Here is a 21372-nt window from a genome sequence, read left to right as displayed (position 1 = left end):
GAAAACTGGAAATCCATATGCAACAAAATGAAACTAGACCCCTTTCTCTCACCATGCACAAAATTCAACTCAAAGTGGATCAAGGACCTAGGAATGAGACCAGAGACCCTACACCTAATACAAGAAAAAGTAAGCCCCAATTTTTGGAGGGTGGGTAACTGGGGATTAAACTCGGGGGCACTCAACTACTAACCCACATCTCCTGCCCTATTTTGTATTTTATTTAGAAAAAGGGTCTCACTAAGTTGCTTAGTGCCTCACCATTGCTGAGGCTAACTTTGAACTTGCCATCCTCCTGTCTCAACCTCTGGAGCTACTGAGATTGCAGGCATGCACCACCATACCCAGTGGCTAATTTTTTTTATATTAACAAGATACTGAATAAAGAATAGATCGACAATAAGCACAGCTTTACTCTATGATAGTAGCAGTTTTGTGGATTGCCTTTTTTCCCCCTTTCTATAATCTGCTTTTATTTCACTCTGTGGAGATTCTGTCTGGATCAGATAGCCCCAGTCCTGGATCTAAGAAAAGTAAAACAATACAAACTTAAATTTAGTGATTAGGTTGTCAGAATTTCACCCAGTGGCCTTTGTACTGTATATACAATAGTGTATACAACAATAATATAAACAATTCAACTTACCTTCAAAGTAAAATTCTTCCAGAGAAGAATCATAAGTTTTTTGTACCCAAACAAATTCATTCTTCTAAAAGGAGTGGAAGTTCAACTCTATAGAGGGAGCAAAGTTGTTTTTTTTTTTTTATGAAGAGAAAATTAAGATTAATGACATGTGTATTTTCAAAGAGTAAATTAAATTTAAATCACTTAATTTTCTAATCAAGTTTTAAAGATGACAATAAGAAAGAATAAGCTTTTGAACTATTTGAGAAGTAGTTTATCCCTAATTTTTAATTTATTCAATATCTATGGAGATTCTAATATGTAAAAAATGTCAAATACAAAACAAAGATCAATGAGTTATTGAGGCAAGTTTCTAGGTTTGGAAATGACTGCCACTAACAAAATTGCTAAGACGAATGGATTCACAACAGACTAAATGTTTATGTCCCTCGCAAATTCACGTTAAATCCTAACAGTCAATTTGACAGTATTTAAAAATAGGGACTTTGGGATGTGATTTGAATGGAATTAGTGTACTTATAATAATGGTCCCAGAGAGATCCCTCATCCTTTATACTACACGAAGACATAAAGAAAAGACCACCATCTGTGAACCAGGAAAGGGACCTCCCAATACACTGAATCTGCCAGTACGTGAACCTGTGATGTCCCAGCCTCCAAAACTGTGAGCAATAAATTTCTGTTTATAAGCCATGCATGCAGTCTTTGGCATTTTTTTAGAGCAGCAAAAATGAACTAAAGTTAGTTCTTATTAATTTATGGACTAATATATGGATTAATTTTTATATTTTATAAACATTTGTTCTGCAAATTTGTGCCCTATTAGTAAAGGTGTATAATAGGAAACAAAACAAATAAAACCCATCCCTCATGGTGTGGATGGCACAGCAGGTTATGTTTAATACTAGGAATCTGAAATCAGACTGTTTAAATAAAAATCCCAGCTCTAACAATAACAATATAACCTGAACACCAGATTGAATTCTTGGGACTATGAGAAAGAGCATTCAAATTCAGGACCAGATATGTGAGACATGAGATTAGGATTTCACTTTATAATTAAAGATGAACCTGAGGGAGACTGGCCTTTGCAGGGATTGCAATCTAGCCTCAAACCATCACAATCTTTAGATTGCAATTGCCCTCAGCTGCCTGGCATAAAACAATTTTCTCTGGAGAAAATAACATGATGCTAGAGTCAATTACACCTGCAAATACTCTTTCTGAATATAACACATACATAAAAACAGAAAATCTCTATTGCTACTTTCTTAAACTAGATGATAAGGACTCAAATCAACATCTAAAATGTCTGCCCATAAAAGCTAAAATCAAGAAAACATGTATGGCTACTCAAAGCTATCTACAGATTCAATGCAGTCACTATCAAAAGACCAATGGTATTATTCAAAGAACTGGGAAAAAAATCCTAAAATTCATATGGTATCTCTCTCTCTCTCTCTCTCTCTCTCTCTCTCTCTCTCTCTCTCTCACACACACACACACACACACACACACACACAACTTTTAATAGCCAAAGCCATCTTTAGCAAAAAGAATAAATCAGAAGGCATTATACTACTTGACCTCAAAATATAACACAAAGTATCCAAAAGTACAGACACACAGACTACAGCCCAGAAGTAAATCCACACATTTACAGCCAAGTGATTTTAGACAAAGGTGCTAAGAACATGCATTAGAGAAAGGACAGTCTTTTCAATAAGTAGTGCTAAGAAAATTGGATATCCACATGCAGAAGCATGAAACTAAACCCTACATTTCTCATCAGTTATAAAGATAAACTCAAAATGCATTTAAAACGTAAAGGTAAGACCTGAAACTATGAAACTACTAGAAGATAAAGAAAATGCTTAAGGATACTGAAAAAGGCAAAGGCTGTTTTTTTTTTTTTTTTTTTGACAAGACCCAAAAAGCACAGGAAACAAAAATAAATAGAATTACACCAATCTAAAAAGCTTCTACACAGCTAAGGAAACAATTGGCAGAGTGAAGATAGGACCACAACATGGGCAAAAACACTTTCAAAGGGGTTAATATCCAAAGTAGATAAGAAAAAAAGAAACGCAACAGAAAGAAAACAAATAATCAGATTTTTAAATAATTTGAATAGACATTTCTTAAAAGAAGACATATAAATGGCTAACAAGTCTATTAAAAAATAATATCAGAGAAATTCAAATTAAAACCAAAGTGAGATATCCCTTCATACCTATTAGAATGGCTTTTATCAAAAAAGACAGATAAGTCATTATCAAAAAACAGTACAAAAGTTCCTCAAAAATTAAAACTAGAACTATCATGTTCCAGCAATCTCACAACTAGTTTTATATTCAACAGAAATGAAATCATTACATGAAAGAGATCTGAAAATCCCACATTCATGGCAGTATTACAGTATCCAATATAGGTAATCAATATAAGCACTCATCAACTAATGAATGGATTAAAAATGTGTATATTATTCAGCTATAAAGAAAAATGAAATTCTGTCATTTATTAATATGTATGGAATTGGAGGTCGTTATGTTAAGTGAATAAGCCAAGCAAATACCACACAATCTCACTTATACATGGAATGTAAGGAAGTGCAATTGTAGATTAGCAGGGGCTGGGCGGGGTAAGGGTGTTGTGGGGGTCAGAAGGATATTGGTCAAAGAATATAAAATTTCAATTACATAGGAGAAATACATTCAAGAGACCTATTATATGACATGGTGATTATAGCTAATAACAATGCACTATATTCTCAAAAGTTATTTAAAGTTTAAATGTTCTCACCACAAAAAGTATATGATGTTTGCATTTATTATGCTTAATTTAGCCCACTTTACGATTATACATATTTCAAAACACGTTGTACATGCTAATCATTTTGTCAACTAAAAAGAAATTTAAAAAATTAAAATTTTGAAAAACGAAAAAAAAAGCCACAGATTGAAATAAAGTATTTTTAACACAGATATCTAACAAGAGATTTATATCCAGAGTATATAAATCACTGCTACAAGCCAGTATTAATTTTTAATGGGGGAAAAAAACCTGAACAGGAAAAATAGTTTAACATCATAAGCTATCAGTGAAATATAAATGAAAACTAAAACAAGGTATCTTGACACACACATGACAATGGCTAAATCAGTGACGTCAAAAAATGTTGTCAATCCTTTGGAGAGCATGCAGAGCAAAAAAGACTCATCAATCACTAGTGGGTGTCCAAGGAATGCCTTAGCAATTTCTTAAAGAAGTGAAATAGCTAACCAGTGGTTTTCAACTAGTGGGGCAGCTTTGCCTCACATCCGGGGGACATTTAACAATGTCTGGTATCAACTAAGTAGAGGATGTGAAGTTGTACAGAATGGATCCTGCAACAAAGAATTCCATGCGACAAAATACAACAGTGCCAAAGTTGAGAAGCCCTGCTTATCCTATAATAAAATTAATTACATCCCTTGGTATTCATCTAACTCTAACAGGAACAAAAATATATATGGGGGGTTAGTAAAAGCCTTATACAAGAATGTCCTGGTAGGATTATTCCTAAGAGTCAGAAATTTGAATCATCCCCAATACATTGTGAACTAGTCAAAATAAAATTCCTGAGTCCATCAGTCTGATTAATTCGGGTTGTTCAGGGCGTGTGTGTTGGTTGGGTTTCTAGTGCTTTGTGTGTATATTTGTGGTTTTGGTTGGGAGGAGAGCACGTACTCATGAATTCCTTAAAGTTGAGACTCTGGGCTCCTCACATTCCTGCACTCCCAGTGCACGCCCTTCCGCCCGCACTTTGCCCTTAGCTTCAATCTCCTGCCTCAGGCCCTGTGGAGATGAGTGTGAGCGTTATCTCCATCCACTGCGGACGAGGCTGGATGAGACTCCTACAGCCGGCAAAAGGACCATAACCAATTTCTACCGAGCTCCCAAACCTTCGCTTTCCCTAAGTCCAACAGGAATGCGCACCGTCTCTCACAAGTGGGTCTCCACAAGTGGGGGCACAAGGCCGGACGCCTCTCACACCCCGCCAGTGAGTCTGTCCGCTTACAGGGCGTGCCTTCCGGCTCCCACAGCGTGTGCTTTCGGGAGCAGCGGTAGAGCAGAGCAACTCCACTCAATCAAGTAGGATCAGGAAAGGTCCCGAGGGCCCACTCTCCAACTGTTCAGGGCTCACAACCCGCCTCCGCAGACGAGAGCAGGGGCGTTGCCTCGGCTTCGCGCACCAATCAAAGATGCGGACGCAAATAGGGGCGTGGCCTCAGCCCGTGCACCAATCAAAAGCGCTGACGTGCGTAGCACGTGTCGGGGCCGGGGCTCGGTGTCCCCAGCGCGCGCCCTCAAGGCTGCGCCTACTCCACAGTCCCTGTTTGCCCACCGGCTTGCACTATGCTGCTCTAGCCCACTAGAAGCAAAGGACATTGTTTCCTAGTCCCTTTACTGAGCCTGCGCTTTACCCAAACTTCCACCCGCTATGTTGCTTCAGCCCTTGTCCACTCAACATGTGGGACTCCCTACCCAAGTTTTCTAATTATCCTGATGTCTTCCCCAAGTACATTGGTGCCCCCTTCTCTTGGCATACTCCATCCACCTCCCCAGTATACTGCTCAGCTGCAAAAATCATAGGTTCGGGATTCTGTTAAAAGGCAAATTCACTCTGGCAATGTGCTGGGTATGAATTTATTGCCTCAACCCCAAATGGGAGCAGGACTATTGAATTGACAAGAGTTGACAGGAGAGGGCGCTAGAGGAACGCTGTAAAACAAGGAGCTTCTCCCAGGATGTTCCTTGGCATTTTGCCCCCCACCACGAGTGCGGATTCTTACTGAGTAATGCAGGTGCCTCGGTTGTTTGCTTTTGAGTGGAAGCCTGTTAATAACCCGGTAATGGTTCCTTTTCCCTTTTTAAAGACAAGAGAAATAGAACAGAGAATAACTTCAGAATATCACTTTATTACTTACAATAACCAACTGAGTATATAAAAATCTTGACAAGACACCCTAAAGTAGAGCAGCTTCTTACTCTTCGTTTTGCATTTCAACTATGCCTATCCTTTCTGTATGCTCATCTAACCGTGAATCCTGTGGGGAAATTCCATTTCTCATGAAGCCTATGGGGAATCAATCCGCCCTAAAAAGAATGAGATCCCTGTTTTCTTTCAATTTCCTTCTTCTTTCCGTCTTAATTATAGGTGGGCCGAGAATAGGAAAGAGAACACTTTTTAAATCATGGGTTTTTTTCCTTTCTTTCTTTCTTTCTGTTCTTCAACTCCAAACGTTCTTGGTGCAACGATTATATCTTGCAAATATAGAATTTTTTTGTTTGTTTTTCTTTCTTTGGGCAGGGGGATTACTGAGGATTGAATTTAGGGGCATTCAACCACTGAGCCATATCCCCAGCCCTTTATGTATTTTATTTTAGAAACGGGGTCTCACTGAGTTACCTAGTGCCTTGCAGTGGCTGAGGCTGGCTTTTAACTTGCGGTCCTCCCAGCTACAAATTTAGAATCTTGGTTTGAGTTTTAGAAATAATAATCCAACTTGCATCTTAATCTTTGAAACAATATAAACGTGTGTATTTAAACCCCTCTTATCCATAACCAGCTGCTAAAATATGATGTTCTTGCTCTTCAGACTGTCTCATAAGACAGCACCATTATTTTCCATGTTTCTATTCAAATATTCAGAATACTCAGGAATAGGAGTCTTTGTCCTCACCCTGATAAATTCTGCTCTTTCATATTTCTAGGACGGAAAATAGGATAGTTCGCCTAATGGCTATAAATCTGTGCATGTGAGATATATAGGCCACTCATCTAAATCTGCAAAGAAGCGGGCAAACTTTCTCTTTTGGGGAACTCTTTATTGCATAATTATATTTACACCAAGATATACACACAGAGAAATGCTCCTTTATGTATCCAGGAGGTGACCGGTGGCAACTGAATCTCATTGAGCTTGCTTTTCAGAGCCACCTGCTGGTTTATCTACATTAGCAAAGGTCAGGAAGACTTGTTCCAGTGTTATCTGACTGACTGAATAGTCTTCTAAATCGAATTGCTCTTTGGCTTTCTCCAAAATGCCAAACACCTTCAACAACAATGATAAAAATGTGTAGTTACCATTGCAATCTCCCCTCTAGTACTCAACCCAGATGAGCCTCCCATCTCTTCCACAACTTAACAAAAGTTTATGATAAAGGCTAGAGCCACAGAAGTGAGAGATGATAAATAGAAAAAAAAATAGGTAATTGAGAAGCTGAGAGGAGGGAGTTCTCCGTCCCCATTTTCTTGTTGGGTTAACAGTACGATTTGGGGGGCCGAAATCAGTCATTAAACTCAAGGAGTATTTGAAAAGTAGCCTTAAGGCTCTGATGACAGAATCCCAAATACTTGACAGAATCCCCAATACTTCCCATCATTAGTGCTCTCTTAGCCTATAGCGTTAGAAGGGTATGGGTGCTCCCATCACCTTTCCCCAGCTATTTTCCTTGCTGGGAATATAGAAGTTAAGGACCCCTTGAGTCTCCTGCTTCAAGGCACTACCTAAGAAAGGAAAACAGAACAAGAGAATAATTTTACAGATTTAAAAACTGCTAAATATTGCTACATTTACTTAATGTTATATACGGTGGAGATGAATATACAGGATTTATACAAAAGGGAGCATGATCCAATAACCCACTCTTTTTGCTATGCATGATATGATGCATCATTACATTATTTATTTCAGATCTCTCTTTTTATAGTGTAGAGGTGCTCACAGCTATAAATTTCCTTTAGTACTGCTTTCACTGTATTCCACAGATGCCTATATGTTGTGTTTCCATTTTTATTTGATTCTAGGAATCTTTTAATATCTCCCCTGATTTCTTCAGTGACCCACTGTTCATTAAAAAATGTATTATCCAATTTCCATGTGTTTGTGTAATTTCTGTAGTTTCTATTGCTGTTGATTTCTAGTTCCATTCCATTAAGATATGATAAAACCCAAGAAATTATTTAAAAATTTGAAGCATTTTTCTAAGACTCACTTTATGACATAAAATATTTATCTGTTTTGGAAAAAGTTCCATGAGCTGATGAAAAAACTATGTATACTTCCACAGCTGTTTGCAATATTCTGTAGATATCTACTAAGTATATTTGATCTATATTGTAATTGAACTCTGATGTTTCTTTATTAGTTTTTTTGTCTGAATAATCTGTTGGTGAGAATAGGGTACTGAATTCTACTGTTTTAGGGTCTGTTTCCCTCTATGTCCAGTAGTGTTTGTTTTATAAAATTGGGTGCTGCAACATTTAGTGAGTATATATTTCTAATCATAATATCTTTTTGAAGGGATTGTTCTCTTCATCAATATATAATCAATACCTTCTTTGTCTCTCCTAACCAATGCTTTTATTTTTGGTCTATATACTTCTCTGAGAAGTACAAACAATTTCTCCAACATCAGCCTGTTATGTAGATTCCAGATCAGTTATGTTTAGGCTGCCTTTCTGCACTGTGCTAATTTCTGTGCTAGTCATGCTTACTAGGTGTCTCAATTTCTCCACTACCCTTTCCCTTTGCTGTGCTGCTGTGCACTTGGTAATGAGGCTTTCTTTCTCAACCTTTGTTCTATTATCCAGAGTATCTGGGTTTCTCCAAGTCTCTGTCTGTCCACTATTGAACTATAGCATTTTTCCAGTCTTTCCACCTTGTTGAATACTGCTCTCTAGTGTTTTGCTTCCAACTTGTGGAGAAAGAGGTGATTTTTTTTTCTAATCCACCATACTGAAACCTTGACCCTTGACATTTTTTTATAGGCACATCATAGTCACAATGACCACTGATTACCTTCCCACACAAACTGTTCTACCATCTATTTTTTAAAATATTCTTAGTTGTAGATAGACATAATGATTTTATTTTATTTATTTTTGTATGTGGTGCTGAGGATCAAACCCAGTGCCTCACATGTGCTAGGCAAGTAGGCCCTCTACCTCTGAGCCACAACCCCAGTCCCCATCTATTTTTATCTATTTTATAATCTCCATTTCTACTGTATAATCAATCATGTCATTTTTCCTTGCAAAGAAGATAAAATTCCTACTCCTTAACCTAATTCATAACAGACATTTCTGTTACATTTTATTCAGCCTGACAAAGCTAAGATGAAAACCCACAATGACTGAAATCCTTGACACGTATCTTACATTGTACCATATTGGCAAAAAGTGCTTAGTGAATTTGTTACTCAGAAGGAAAAGGATTCTTGAGAAGAGAGAAACACTTGGTAGATCTTTTTGCATTTTTAAACTATGTTCTGACTAAGACAAGAAAGGGCTAGAATTACCTTTTTTTTAGTACAAGACAAAATACCTTAAGACTTTTCATGGTACATATTAAGCCTTAATCCCCAGGGACTTTATGGAGGTAATTAAGTTTGTATGAAGTCATAGGGTGAAGCTCCTATTCCACTATGACTGGTATCATTTTAAGAAAAGAAGATACACCAGAAATGTATGTGGATAGAAAAGAGTCCTATAAGTAAGAGAGGCTTCAGTAGTAACTAGACCTTCTGACATTTTATTAGTAGGCTGCCAACCTCCAGAACTGTAAGAAGACAAATGTTGTTTAGGCCACTCAGTCTGTGACATTTTGTTGTGGAAGTTGTGGCAGACTAATACAAATGATGTTCAAAGAATAAAAATTATTCTCAAACTTCCAGGCTGGGGTTATGGTTCAGCAGTAGAGTGCTTGCCTTGCACGTGCAAGGCCCTGGGTTCGATCCTCAGCACCACATAAAAATGAATAAATAAATTAATAAGTTATTAAAAAAGGAAAAGTAAAATGTCTGTTAAAAATTATGCTCAATCTTTATAACTTTAAATTTTATGACATGAGATAATAAATCATATGACAAGAGATTGGTGAACTTCTGTTTTGTTTCCTGCAAACTTCTTAGCATAATCAGGTACAAAAGACTTATAGGGACATAAATCTCCAAAAGAACTCATTGAAGGGAGGTTGAAAGTAGCAATAACTCATAGCAAACAGTTGTTAGAAATACAAAATATATGTATGGCAAGAACAATAAATATGACTTTACCATTTCACTAACAAAGTTATTAGCGCAACCTGACTTACCTCGGAAAGTACTGGCAATAAATATTTTAAAATCCTCTATTATATTTTGGTCTGTACCAGTCTTGAACTTGACAAACATGGTATAAACATCTCCAAACTTGTTCTTGAGGTGTTGAGGGCTGCCCAGGCACCTGAACTTTCCCTGCACCATAATGGCCAGCCTGGTACAGAGAGCCTCACATTCCTCCATACTAGAAAAACAAGACACCAGAACAATGTAAGGCTAAAAACGTCTCCAGTGGAGGATATTCTGTAATTCAAACATTCCTATATTGTGATTCTCTTTTAAATGGGAAATTTCATTTGCCTATCATCAGGATCACAGGAAATAAAGATATTTTCAAATTCAAAATAGCAGAGGACCAAATCCTCAAATGGAATACCTGAATTTCCCCTCACTAGTTAACCAAATAAGGATTCCAACTATTCCTTTCATTAGGATTCCATTCATAAGGAGCTCACATACTTGGAAAATTTATTGTCCAGTATTCTTGTCCCCAAATAATTCTCCATTTTAATTATTACAACTCTTCATAGTCTTCAACCAGACTTCCCACTGAGCCACACCTGTGAGAGGTCAAGATGATAACTTTGCCACTCTCACGTGTCTTTGTCACTATGTTCCAGAGCAGGCGCCGGGCTACTGGGTCCATGCCAGTGGATGGCTCATCCAGGAACACAGCAAAGGGTCTTCCCATTATGGCAACAGCAGTGCTCAGCCTACGTTTGTTTCCTCCACTTCATGGCCAAGGAAGGAGAGAAAAAGTGGGAGAAGCACATTAAGGCATACAAATCAGTAATTTAATATACATCTGTTATTTATAAGAAACAATTTGCTAAGGTTTCCCAAAACTGAGTTGTAGGAAACAGCAGAGTCAAAAAAAAAAATGCTAGCTATATGTGACTCTGTCAAGTCATGAGATACAAATCCAGATATATAAATCAACTCATTTCATTTGAAGTATAGAAAGATGACTTTTGTGTACCTAATTCATTTTGATGATATTTACTAGTGAAATTCATTATTCTAGGAATTCCTCAGGATTACATGGTGGCCAGGCCAAAACAAAGAATCTCATATCTGTGCTTATTTGGGAGACAAAAAACCATAGCAAAATAGGGAAAGAGTGCTGCCTTTTGTAACTCAATGGCTACGATTCAAATAGAAGGTTTTTGAATTTCATCTCCGCAGCTTTGTTGCTAGCATCTAAACCATGGAAAATTATTATTTCACAGTCATTCCTTGTTTGTCAGTATAGCTCAGGTTAATGTGAGTATTTCAAACACAGGGAGGCTCTAAAAACTAAGCTGCATAGTATCTCACCTCAAAGTTTGAGTACGCTTGTTAGCATGGGGTTGCAGATTTAGCAATTTCAAAATGTCGTTCACATAAGAGTTAATGTTGTTCTCAGGGATCCCCCACAACCTGGCATACATTATCATCGTTTCCTGAACAGTCATGTGATCCAGCAAGGCATCAAACTGTGGACAATAACCAATTTTTGACCTTACCTAAAAGAAGAGAACAGCATTGGACATAAATCAATTATCTCATTGAGCATTGAATAATCATGGATGACATAAAAGACTTAAAGTTCCCTAGGCCATTCCTCTAAGAGGGTTTGATGCCTCACAGAGTTCTTGCAAGGAATTTCTTGTCATTCAGTGGTTACAGATTCACCGTAGTTAGAAGCTACTGTCACGTGTTAGGATTGTAAGTGTACAAAAACGTATGCATTCAGGGTAAGTTTTCATAAAACAAAGTTTTCTTCCTATCATATACCATAGACCAGATCCAAAATAAATTTAAAATAATTAAAAATTAAAGCAATATACCATGCACATATTTATCTGAAGAGGAATGTAAAAGAAAAAGGTTAGTCTAACAATGACTCAACCTGTAAAAGAAAGAAGTCTGATTACCCTAAGCAGCAAAAGAGATGTAAAATTAATAGTAATAAGTCTGGAAGTAATAATTAGATGAACATTTTTGATTCGTGGGGTCTTATTTTCTATAATATGTCTTCATGAGTTTAATCTCAAAGGATGCCAGGATATGGAAATCAAAGACTGTTATAGAAGGACTGCAATACATAGGTTAGGTTTGTTCAAATTCTACTCTTTGTTGGTAATGATAGATGGATGGCTTATCAACAGGGTCCTACATCTCTCTTTTGTGTGTAATGTGGCTTTATGAGAATTACCTAAAAGAGTTGAGCAGAGTTGGGATCCTAACTCTTATTTCAGTCACATAGTAATCATAAAGAAAGTCTTAATACAGTACAGAGAATGATGAATATGTTTAGAATTTCCATACATTTGGAAATTTGAAACGAATGTCTAAGAGTAAACCCTTAATTCATGGGTTAAGGGAACTCAATACAACTTACAAAATATTTTAAGCAATATGAAATATATTGAAGAGGCCACTTTCAAACAAGGAAGAGTAATAAATGAGTTAAATAAATGATTAAGAGGTCAACTCATAAAACTATTAAAAAGAAAACAGATTCATTTTCTTGAATGTTAGATTCAGTTTTTCAGAACAATCCTTTTGAGGAAATCATTGAAAAATCCTATACAAAACATATTTTGATATCTCTTTAACCCATTGAAAACTCATAACTATGATGCAACTAAATTTGAAATAAAAAAAATAAAAAATTCTACAAGAATGTGTTTGAAAACTTGAAACTGAACTCCAAATGATATCATGGTTTAATAAAAACTCACAATGAAAGAAGACTGAAAATTGAATGAGTTAATCAATAAATTCATAAAGCTAAAAAAACCCAGCACTTCTTTTCAGTTCATTTATAACTAGGTTTATAAGGTCAAATTCCTTGACAAAAACAACAAAACAGCCTTGATAAAATACCTTAAAATATTTTTAACTTTTTAGTGCATTATAGTTACACAAATTAGTGGTTCATTTTGACATATTCATGAATGCATGTAAAATGTTTGACCCATTTCATTCCCCAGTGCTTTACCTTTCCCTATCCTCCCCCTCCCCACGATTACCTTCCTTTACCTCCACTGGTCTTTAACATATTTCAAAACATAGAAGTGCTGACAAGATAAGTAATTAACAGGTCAAACATTTTTTTAAACAAATATCAAGAGCATACATTAATAATCCTAATGTCAAAGTCGTGTGTGCCCTGAAGACATTTGAAGATTTAGAGGAATATAAATTTTGGTTTTGACTTAGAAAGAAAATTTAAGAATCTTTCCAAAATAAAGGCATCTATTGGGAGAGTCTTTCCATGATAATCAGGGATTTCAAGAGATAAGGATACAAAGGATGAATCTGTGTTGTATAAGTTTACAATATATGTGAAGGTTCTGCCAAAGACTACTGTCAAAGACTAAAATAAAAGGAAAGCTAACTCATTATACCTCTCAGGATAAGAGGGTTTAACCCAGGCACTGAGCCAAACCTTTAGATATAATTTCCAGTAACTTTCACCACATTACCTAATGTGTGACAGAAAATCCTGAACTATAAATTTAAAATGCTCTAAAATTCTGAAAATGTTCATCTCCCTAGCAGAGGAAAACCCAAACTTCTCCCCCCTTCATGGAAAACCCTCTTGTTTATTTGAACTGCATAGGAATAATTTTAAAGTCTAAAGAGACACCAACTTTGTTTTAAGGCTGTAGTAGCTGTTACAGCATCTCCTTGCTACCTTCCCCAGCCTTCTCTGTGGACCACAGTGACACATTCAGAAGCCTGTTAGCTAATTCAGGAGTTTTTGAACACTTTTTCATAAGTTCTTCATCTGGTCATTGCCTGTCATGCCTGTGGCCTGCAATATTAACATTTAAGATTTAAAAGTAAAAGCCAAAAAGGGGAAGGGGGGAAATAAAAACAAAGAAAACCCCACTTTTTCCTACTAAAGATTTTGGGGGAAATCTTGATTTCCCCACCCATCCACTGAAATAATGGGGTTGGCATTCCTGAGGCCAAGACCACTTAAAAAGTGGCAAAAGGTATTTGTCACCCCAACAGTCTGCTTTCTGAAGCCAGAGAAGTTATTGTGGTGGTGCATATTTCTCCTATCAGTTTGCCTGGAACAAAAGTAAAAATTAGAGGTTTAATGTAGTCAGTATGACTAACACTATGCATAAGACCCGTGTTAGAATCCCCCAATCCTGCATTTACTTTTCCTTTAAAACAACAATAACAACAAAACAAACAAACAAACAAACTCACTCCACCAAGTCAGATTCTATTAAAAAAATTGAAGCATTTTACTGACCAGGCATGAGAGCTAATGGACAGTATTAAACAAGATTCATAATAAAAGAATACTAACAACCTTCCCACACAACTGACTACACCTATCATGCTAGTTAAAAACATCCCTTTACCCACCCACCCTCATCTGCATTGACTTTAGGGTAAAAGGGGCGGGGAATGATTCTTACCACCCTAAACATAAGGAAACCCCATAAATGTGAAAAAATCTTCCTCTGAAGACACCTACATAGACTGCTAGAAATATAAAGGACTATTACAGAGTTGGTTATTTAAAGAAAGTAAACACTTTGCTACACATGCCAACATTCAGCCAGTGTGCTCTAAGATAGCCTTAAGAAAAAAAAAATACTACTTAAGCTCAAAAGTTAATACAATCATTAAAAGGAAAACTTTTAGAACCATTGCTGGTTAAATGATGATGGAAAACATCTCAGTAGGCTGGCCTAAAAATATGGAACACTTCATGAATTTGCGTGTCATCCTTGCACAGGGGCCATGCTATCTTCTCTGTATCATACCAAATTTAGTATATGTGCTACCGAAGCAAGCACTCAAACTCTCTTCTTTTTGAAAGGTCTCAAATTACTCTCAAATATAATGTTTTAGAGGCAGCGTAACATAGATTCAAAGAATAATTCAGGGGTTGGGGATATAGCTCAGTTGGTAAAGTGCTTGCCTTGAATGTACAAGGCCCTGGGTTCAATCCCCAACAGAAAGAAAGAAAGAGAGAGCGGGGGAGGGAGGGAGGAAGAAAGAGTTAAAAAAAAAGAATAATTCAGTGCACAAGTTAACAAGTAACCAAAAATGACAAATACCCGAAATGACAGGCAACAGAAACAATTCTTTGATAACCTTAGATATTGCAATTAGCATTCTCCCATGAGAAAACTACTATGTTTACTCATTTTAGTAAATAAGAAACTAATTTTAATGTCTCCCAATTTATTCTGAAGAATTCTAAACACAAAAGAAAACCTGAAAGTACAATGAATGCACTTAAAACCCTTAACAAGATCTGTTGCTAAAAAAATAAATGAAAAATTTGACAATATCTAAGCAACAGAAAAGCATATACACTTAGCTGACTAAAATAAAAGAACATCTAAAAATGAGAAATACTATATCTGAAAAGACTGCATAAACTAAATGACTGAATTTAACAAGATTAGATATAGCTGAAGAAAGCATTATGAATTGGAAAAAATCAGAAGAAATTACCTTGAAGGCAGTATAAAGAGATAAAATATGGAAAATCTGAAAGCAAAGATATGGAGAATATTATAAAGATATCTGACAAATAACTGGATTCATAAAAGGAAAGAAGAAAGAGAATAAAGCAGAAGAAATATTTTAAAAACAAAGAAGGAGGACTGGGGATATGGCTCAAGCGGTAGCACGCTCGCCTGGCATGTGTGCGGCCCGGGTTCGATCCTCAGCACCACATACCAACAAAGATGTTGTGTCCGCCAATAACTAAAAAATAAATACTAAAAATTCTCTCTCTCTCTCTCTCTAAAAAAAAAACAAAGAAGGAAATGTAGGATAAAAGAATGCCAACAAATCTTCAAACAATAAATATAAAATCTGCTCCTCCAATACACCATAGTGTGAGTGCTGCAAAGCAAAGACAAAGAGAAAATACCAAAAGCCCCTCTCCCCCCAAAATAACACTACTTTCAAAGGACCAAGTGACAGATAACTTTATCAGAAGTCAAAGGAATCAAGAGGGAAAAAAGAGAGGAATAATATTTTCAATATGCTGAAAGATAGTAACTGGTCTTTTAGTCACCTTTTACTTTGCTGTGACCAAAATACCTGTTTAGAGCAGTTCAGAGGTGGGAGAATTTATCTGGATCTCATGGTTTCAGAGGTCTCAGTCCATACACAGCCAATACATTGCTCTGGAACTGGGTGAAGCAACACATCATGGGGAGAAAGGCCCAGGGAGGAATGCTGCTCAACTCATGGTGAGGGGGGGAGGAGAAGAGGAAGAGAAAGAGGAAGAGGAGGACCACCATGAGAAAAAAGAGGAAGAGGCTTAGGCAGAACAACCCATCTAGGGCACACCCCCAGTGACCCATTCTCCTCCAAACATACCCCCAACTGTCTATGGTTGCCACCCAGCAGTTCACTCAAACTAGGATGAATTAAATAGGTTAGAGTTTTCATAATCCAATAATTTGCCTGTGAATACTCCTACATTATTAACCGGAGCTTTTGGGGGATACCTCATACCCAAACCACAACAATCACCAACCTAGACTGTAGACTCTGAAAAACATACATTTTGGGGATAAACAAAAAATAACTTGAAAATTAAACAATATACTTCCATGGGTCAAAAAGAGAGTTTTAAGAATAAGTTATGTAATATTTTTAATATGATGAAAATACAACTATGAAAATTTGTGGGATGTAGGTAAAGCAATGCAGAGACAAATTTATAGCATTACATGATTTTACTGGAAAAGAAGAGCAAAAATAAACCCAAATCAATATCAAATATGAACATAATTGATAATATCAGCAAGTACTAGAAAAATTGGAATCCCCAAACACTGATGGAGCAAATGTAATGTAGTGCAGCCACTGTGAGTTTTGGGTCAGGTAAGTTGTGATTCTCTGTATTCACTTCTCAGCATCTACAGTTTTGGTGGTAATGCTTGGCCCTATAATCTCATTTCTCTTATGATCTAAAAAGTTTTTTTCAGTTTGTTGAGATTTTTACTTGTTAAGATCAGAGCAGCAAACTTCTTAAATACTGGACCAGAAACTACAAGTCAAATTTATTTTTTATAGATCAAGCACATTATCTAGAATATGTTAGAAGAACTGTTGAGAGAACTTGTCTATTCTTGACTTAGATTCTCAGGGTAAAGTGATTTTTCCTACCTGAATATCTTTCCCTAAGAATATATTTCTCTCTCCAAAATGCACTGGCTGAGTCCCCAGAATCAATATCAACGCCTATAATGATTGCCATCTGTGATCTCCCTCCACTTGTCTGTTACCTGCACTCCCAAGTTGACATGCTTCTCACAGACACTAATTGAATCTTACCTTTAGGATATTTTTGGTGATGCTAAAACCTTTAATGAACACATCTCCAGAAGTAGCAATATGTTCTCCAGTCAAAATCTGGAAGGTAGAAGTTTTTCCAGCCCCATTTAATCCAAGCAATCCAAAACACTCCTCCTCTTGGATGGCAACAGAGATGTTTCTCACAGCCAGAATGGGTGGACATTGAAAATATATCTTAAAAATAAAGAAAACACAATACAAATTTACACACACATATACACACACATGTGAATGTATGTATTTGTGTGTATAGATATGTATTATACATGTAGGTGTATATATGTATACTTGTCAAATATAATCAATACCTTGGGCCACCATGGACCTCAGAGAGTTTCAGAGGATCTACTAGGAGAACACCCGTAGACCTGTAGATCCCACAGAACCACATGGATGAAGCTAGCATTGCTGACCACTGAATGATGTTACCTTGGTGAGTTCTTTAATAACCACTGTGGAATTCAGTGATTCAAGAGGCTGCTCCACGATTCTCTGTCTCTCATTTTGTACATCTTCATCGTCAGATTCCCCAGAAAATTCTTTGGACACTGTTTCCTATGACAAAAATCAGTGGTGGATATCTTTGAAGCACCTGGCCTAGACTAGTTGAATTTAGGGAGGCAAAAACAGGAGGATGATTTCTATTGAATATAGAAAATGACAAACCACAAAATAGCGTGGCCTGGGGAGAGGGAATGAAGGAGAAGGAAATACATCGTTTCTTTCCCAATACATTCTTTCCCAGTGACAAAACAGGCCCCAGCAGGAGATATCTCTCAAGTCTGGAATGACAGTCTCTGGAAAGAAGCCAAAGCATTGATCCTTCCCAAAACAAATTCTTTTTCAGATACTGACTGCTGACCCCAGACCCTCCATCTGGCCCAATAAAGATAAACCCCAGGTACTGACGGCTAACCCCAGACCACGCCCATCTCACCCAATAAAACAGATCCCAAATTCCTGAGTGCCCAAACTGACATGCTCATTAAGTCACCTCTCAGTGTAACCTATATAAGTGCAGACTCCCCCTTTGGCCAGTGGCTCATTTTCCACCAGAAAAGTGGGTCCATCAGAGGTGTGATTCTGTCCCTAAATAAAGGCTTTTGCTAATCTGTGAAGTTTGCATCTGGCCTGGTCCTTTTGTGCTAGCAATTTCAATGATGTAAATACAGAAAGTTTGAGCCATTTCCAAGAGACTTCCTACACATTGCTGCAGCTCTCATATATAAACTTACTCCCTATTTCCAAAGTTCAAAACCAGGCTCCCAGTCATGAGCAAGCAGCATGTTCTCATCAAGGTAGAGACCACAAAAAAAAAAAAAAAGTTAAACCACAACAGATGTCAGAAATTGTGGCCAAATGTCACTTATTAATAATAAAATATATTCTAGAAGGTGTGTGTGTGTGCGTGCGTGTGTGTGTGTGTGTGTGTGTGTGTGTATGTGAGATATATTCTTAAAATAGGGGAAAGATTAACTATTTTCTTAGAGAAAAAGGGAAACCAGGAACAGCTTTATGCAGGAAATGTCTGAGTTAAATTGAAAAAAAAAATAGATAGGAATTTATCAGAAGACTGTATACAGGGTAAAAATGGGAGCTCATAACCCACTTGAATCAAATGTATGAAATAGATATGTCAAAAGCTTTGTAACGTTTTGAACAACCAATAAAAAAAAAGACTTATAATGGGAAGAGAGAGGATGAGTTGGGCAAGGCAAGTTGCGGAAAGGCAACTCTCAACTTGTGCCATAGTTCTTTTTTATTTCAGTCTTGTTTTACTTTAAACTTTTTATTTCAAAAGAATTGTGATTATAGAATCTTTATAGCACTGTTCCAGTATACATTTTACCATTTTCCTAACACTTATATATATAACATTGGTACATTGATCAAAACTAATAAATCAACATTAGTTTAATTATCTAAACTACAGATATTACTCAATCTTAGTGCAAAATAGCTTGAATACTTTTGAAGGATATGGAACAACAACCCCCAGAGAGAAAGGATGGGTCCCGGGTGGAGAAGGCAAACAATGGGCTCTGGGCTCTGGACTTTCATCCCAGTAACAATGGGTTCCAACTTTTTTCCTGATTTAGACTTTGAACCTGCACACCTAGTTTCCTGACTTCCAGCAGCATGTCTAGGACTCTGATGATTAAGTCACACTAAATATTCTGCTACGATTAACTCTAACCAAAGTGTATAAAAGAGAGATCCCCCCTCTTGTAACCAGTTTCCATTTTCTCCCCTAAAAATGTGCCATTCCACTGCTGCTTAATAAAGAAAGCTTGCTGATCCACTGAGGTCTGCTCCTCTTTCAGTTCTTTTTGCTTACAACTTTGAATGTCAATTTTAGTCTAAGCTATTGAAAAATAACAGCAAAGTACATAAGTCATAAATCTACATCTTAATGAATTTTCACAAGGTATGCAGCTTACAATAATACCAGTGAAACCATCCTAGATAAATAAAAGAACATTACCCCCCAAAGGAACTATGATTCTGATTTATAACACCATACATACTTATTACATGTTAGTTTTACCTGTACTTGAACTTTATTTAAGTGAAATTTTATTGCATATAGGTTTGTGTCTAGTTTCTTTTGTATAATATCATGTTTGTGGAATTATTCTATGCTGTTTACACGAGTTACAGGCTCTTCCTTCTCATGATTGTACTCTATTGTAAAAAAAATAGACATTTTTAATCCATTATAATATTGATAAACATGTGATTTTCTTCCTTTTCTATTATGGATAATAGTATATGAACATTGTTAGAATGTCTAGAACTACATGTCTTTTAGTGGGCAAATAGTATTTATTTCCATTGGGTATCCACCTAGAAGGGAATGCTGGGTCATAATGTTGCATATGTTAATAGGCATATAAAGGATGCTTTAGAAGACAATGCTAAGCAGTTTTCCAAAGGGGTATCAACTTACATTCCTAATTGTTCTGCATCTTCAACCCTTAGCATTTTTGATGGGTATACCATAATGTCCCTCAGTGGCTTTGTACACCTTTACATATGTTTATCAGACATTTGGAATTTTTTTGGTTGTGTGTGAAGTCAGTGTCCAAGTCTTTGAAATTGGATTGTTTGCCTTCTTCTCACTGATGTGTAATTAAAATTTTCTTTCCACTCTGTGACTTGCCTTTTTACTCACTTAACAGTGTCTTTGTGTGGCTCAGTGGTCAAGCTATTTTCTACATTTTTTCTAAAGCTTTACTGTCTTGCCTTTTATGTTTAGTTCACAAAAAGAGTCATCCATCTACAACTGTAAGGAAGGAGTTAGAGTTTATTACTTTTCCACATACATAGTCAACAGAAGGAACACCATTTTTTTGAAAACATCCTTTCCCCATTGCATTATATGTCAGCTTCGTCATGTCAGATGACCACATATTTGTGTATTTATTTCTTTATATTCTATTCTAGTTATTCTCAGAATTAAGTTGCACCAGAAATACTTAGACGGCATGTTAAAACATGGAATGTTGATTTATACCACAAAAGCTTCTAATTCACTAGGTCTGGGATGAGGGCCAAAACTTTGCATTCCTAACAAATTCCTAGCTGAAGAAGATAGCAACACTTAAAGAAAAGTGTGTGGTTCTTTTATTATTCATGTTGTTTACTGATGCACTATTCTATTTGTCTGTCTTCATTACTCATTTATTTTAAAGATTCTGGCTTTTTATTTCGAAATATTTGTTCCAATACTTATCTATATATTTGTTTAAATTATTATAGTCGTGATCTCTTTTCAATTTTTATGCATATCATTTCTTTTTCATGCCTTATTACACTGACTAAACCCTGCAGAAAACTGTTATAGAGAATTGGGAATGCTTACATTATTCTGACCTGGAAGGAAGACTTTCAAGAATTACAATATTTGCTGCATATTTTCATAGCTGTTATAGATACCTTTATCAGACTGAGAAAATTCCCTTCTATTTTTAGTTTCTCTTGAAATTTATAATTAACTGGATTTTATAAAATCATTTTACTAGCTAGTCATGGTGGTGCATGCCTGTAATCCCAGCAGCTTGAGAGGCTGAAGCAGGAGGATCATGAGTTCAAAGTCAGCCTCATCAATAAGTGAGGTGCTAAGCAACTCAGTGAGACCCTGTCTCTAAATAAAATACAAAACAGGGATGGGGATGTGGCTCAGTGGTCAAGTGCCCCTGAGTTCAATCCCCGGTACACACCCACTCCCCTAAAAT

At 36.5% G+C, this 21372-nt stretch overlaps 2 protein-coding genes and 1 non-coding gene across 3 annotated transcripts in view; all 3 read right to left on the bottom strand.

Moving 5' to 3' along the window:
- LOC107146540 (phospholipid-transporting ATPase ABCA3-like) overlaps positions 1-5077 on the bottom strand; it is a 104062-nt gene extending 98985 nt beyond the window's left edge. The window contains 1 exon segment of the mRNA XM_015490638.1: positions 4840-5077. Within this exon segment, the coding sequence (XP_015346124.1) occupies positions 4840-5077 (238 nt within the window).
- A 1526-nt stretch (positions 5078-6603) lies between these two features.
- LOC107146539 (phospholipid-transporting ATPase ABCA3-like) overlaps positions 6604-21372 on the bottom strand; it is a 134165-nt gene continuing 119396 nt past the window's right edge. The window contains exons 25-31 of the mRNA XM_015490637.2: positions 17564-17689; positions 17114-17308; positions 11111-11298; positions 10354-10524; positions 9787-9977; positions 7126-7199; positions 6604-6744 (exon numbers count right to left, since the gene is read on the bottom strand). Coding sequence (XP_015346123.1) covers positions 6604-6744; positions 7126-7199; positions 9787-9977; positions 10354-10524; positions 11111-11298; positions 17114-17308; positions 17564-17689 — 1086 coding nt within the window. The remainder of the gene's footprint in view (positions 6745-7125; positions 7200-9786; positions 9978-10353; positions 10525-11110; positions 11299-17113; positions 17309-17563; positions 17690-21372) is intronic.
- LOC125612434 lies at positions 14499-14604 on the bottom strand. Its single transcript, XR_007342796.1, has one exon. It is a non-coding gene; the product is annotated as a U6 spliceosomal RNA (small nuclear RNA).

This window comes from Marmota marmota, unplaced genomic scaffold, assembly GCF_001458135.2.
Source record: "Marmota marmota marmota unplaced genomic scaffold, marMar, whole genome shotgun sequence".
Lineage (NCBI taxonomy): Eukaryota > Metazoa > Chordata > Mammalia > Rodentia > Sciuridae > Marmota > Marmota marmota.
Note: the sequence above shows the minus strand (reverse complement) of the source record. Positions and strands in the feature narration are given on the sequence as shown.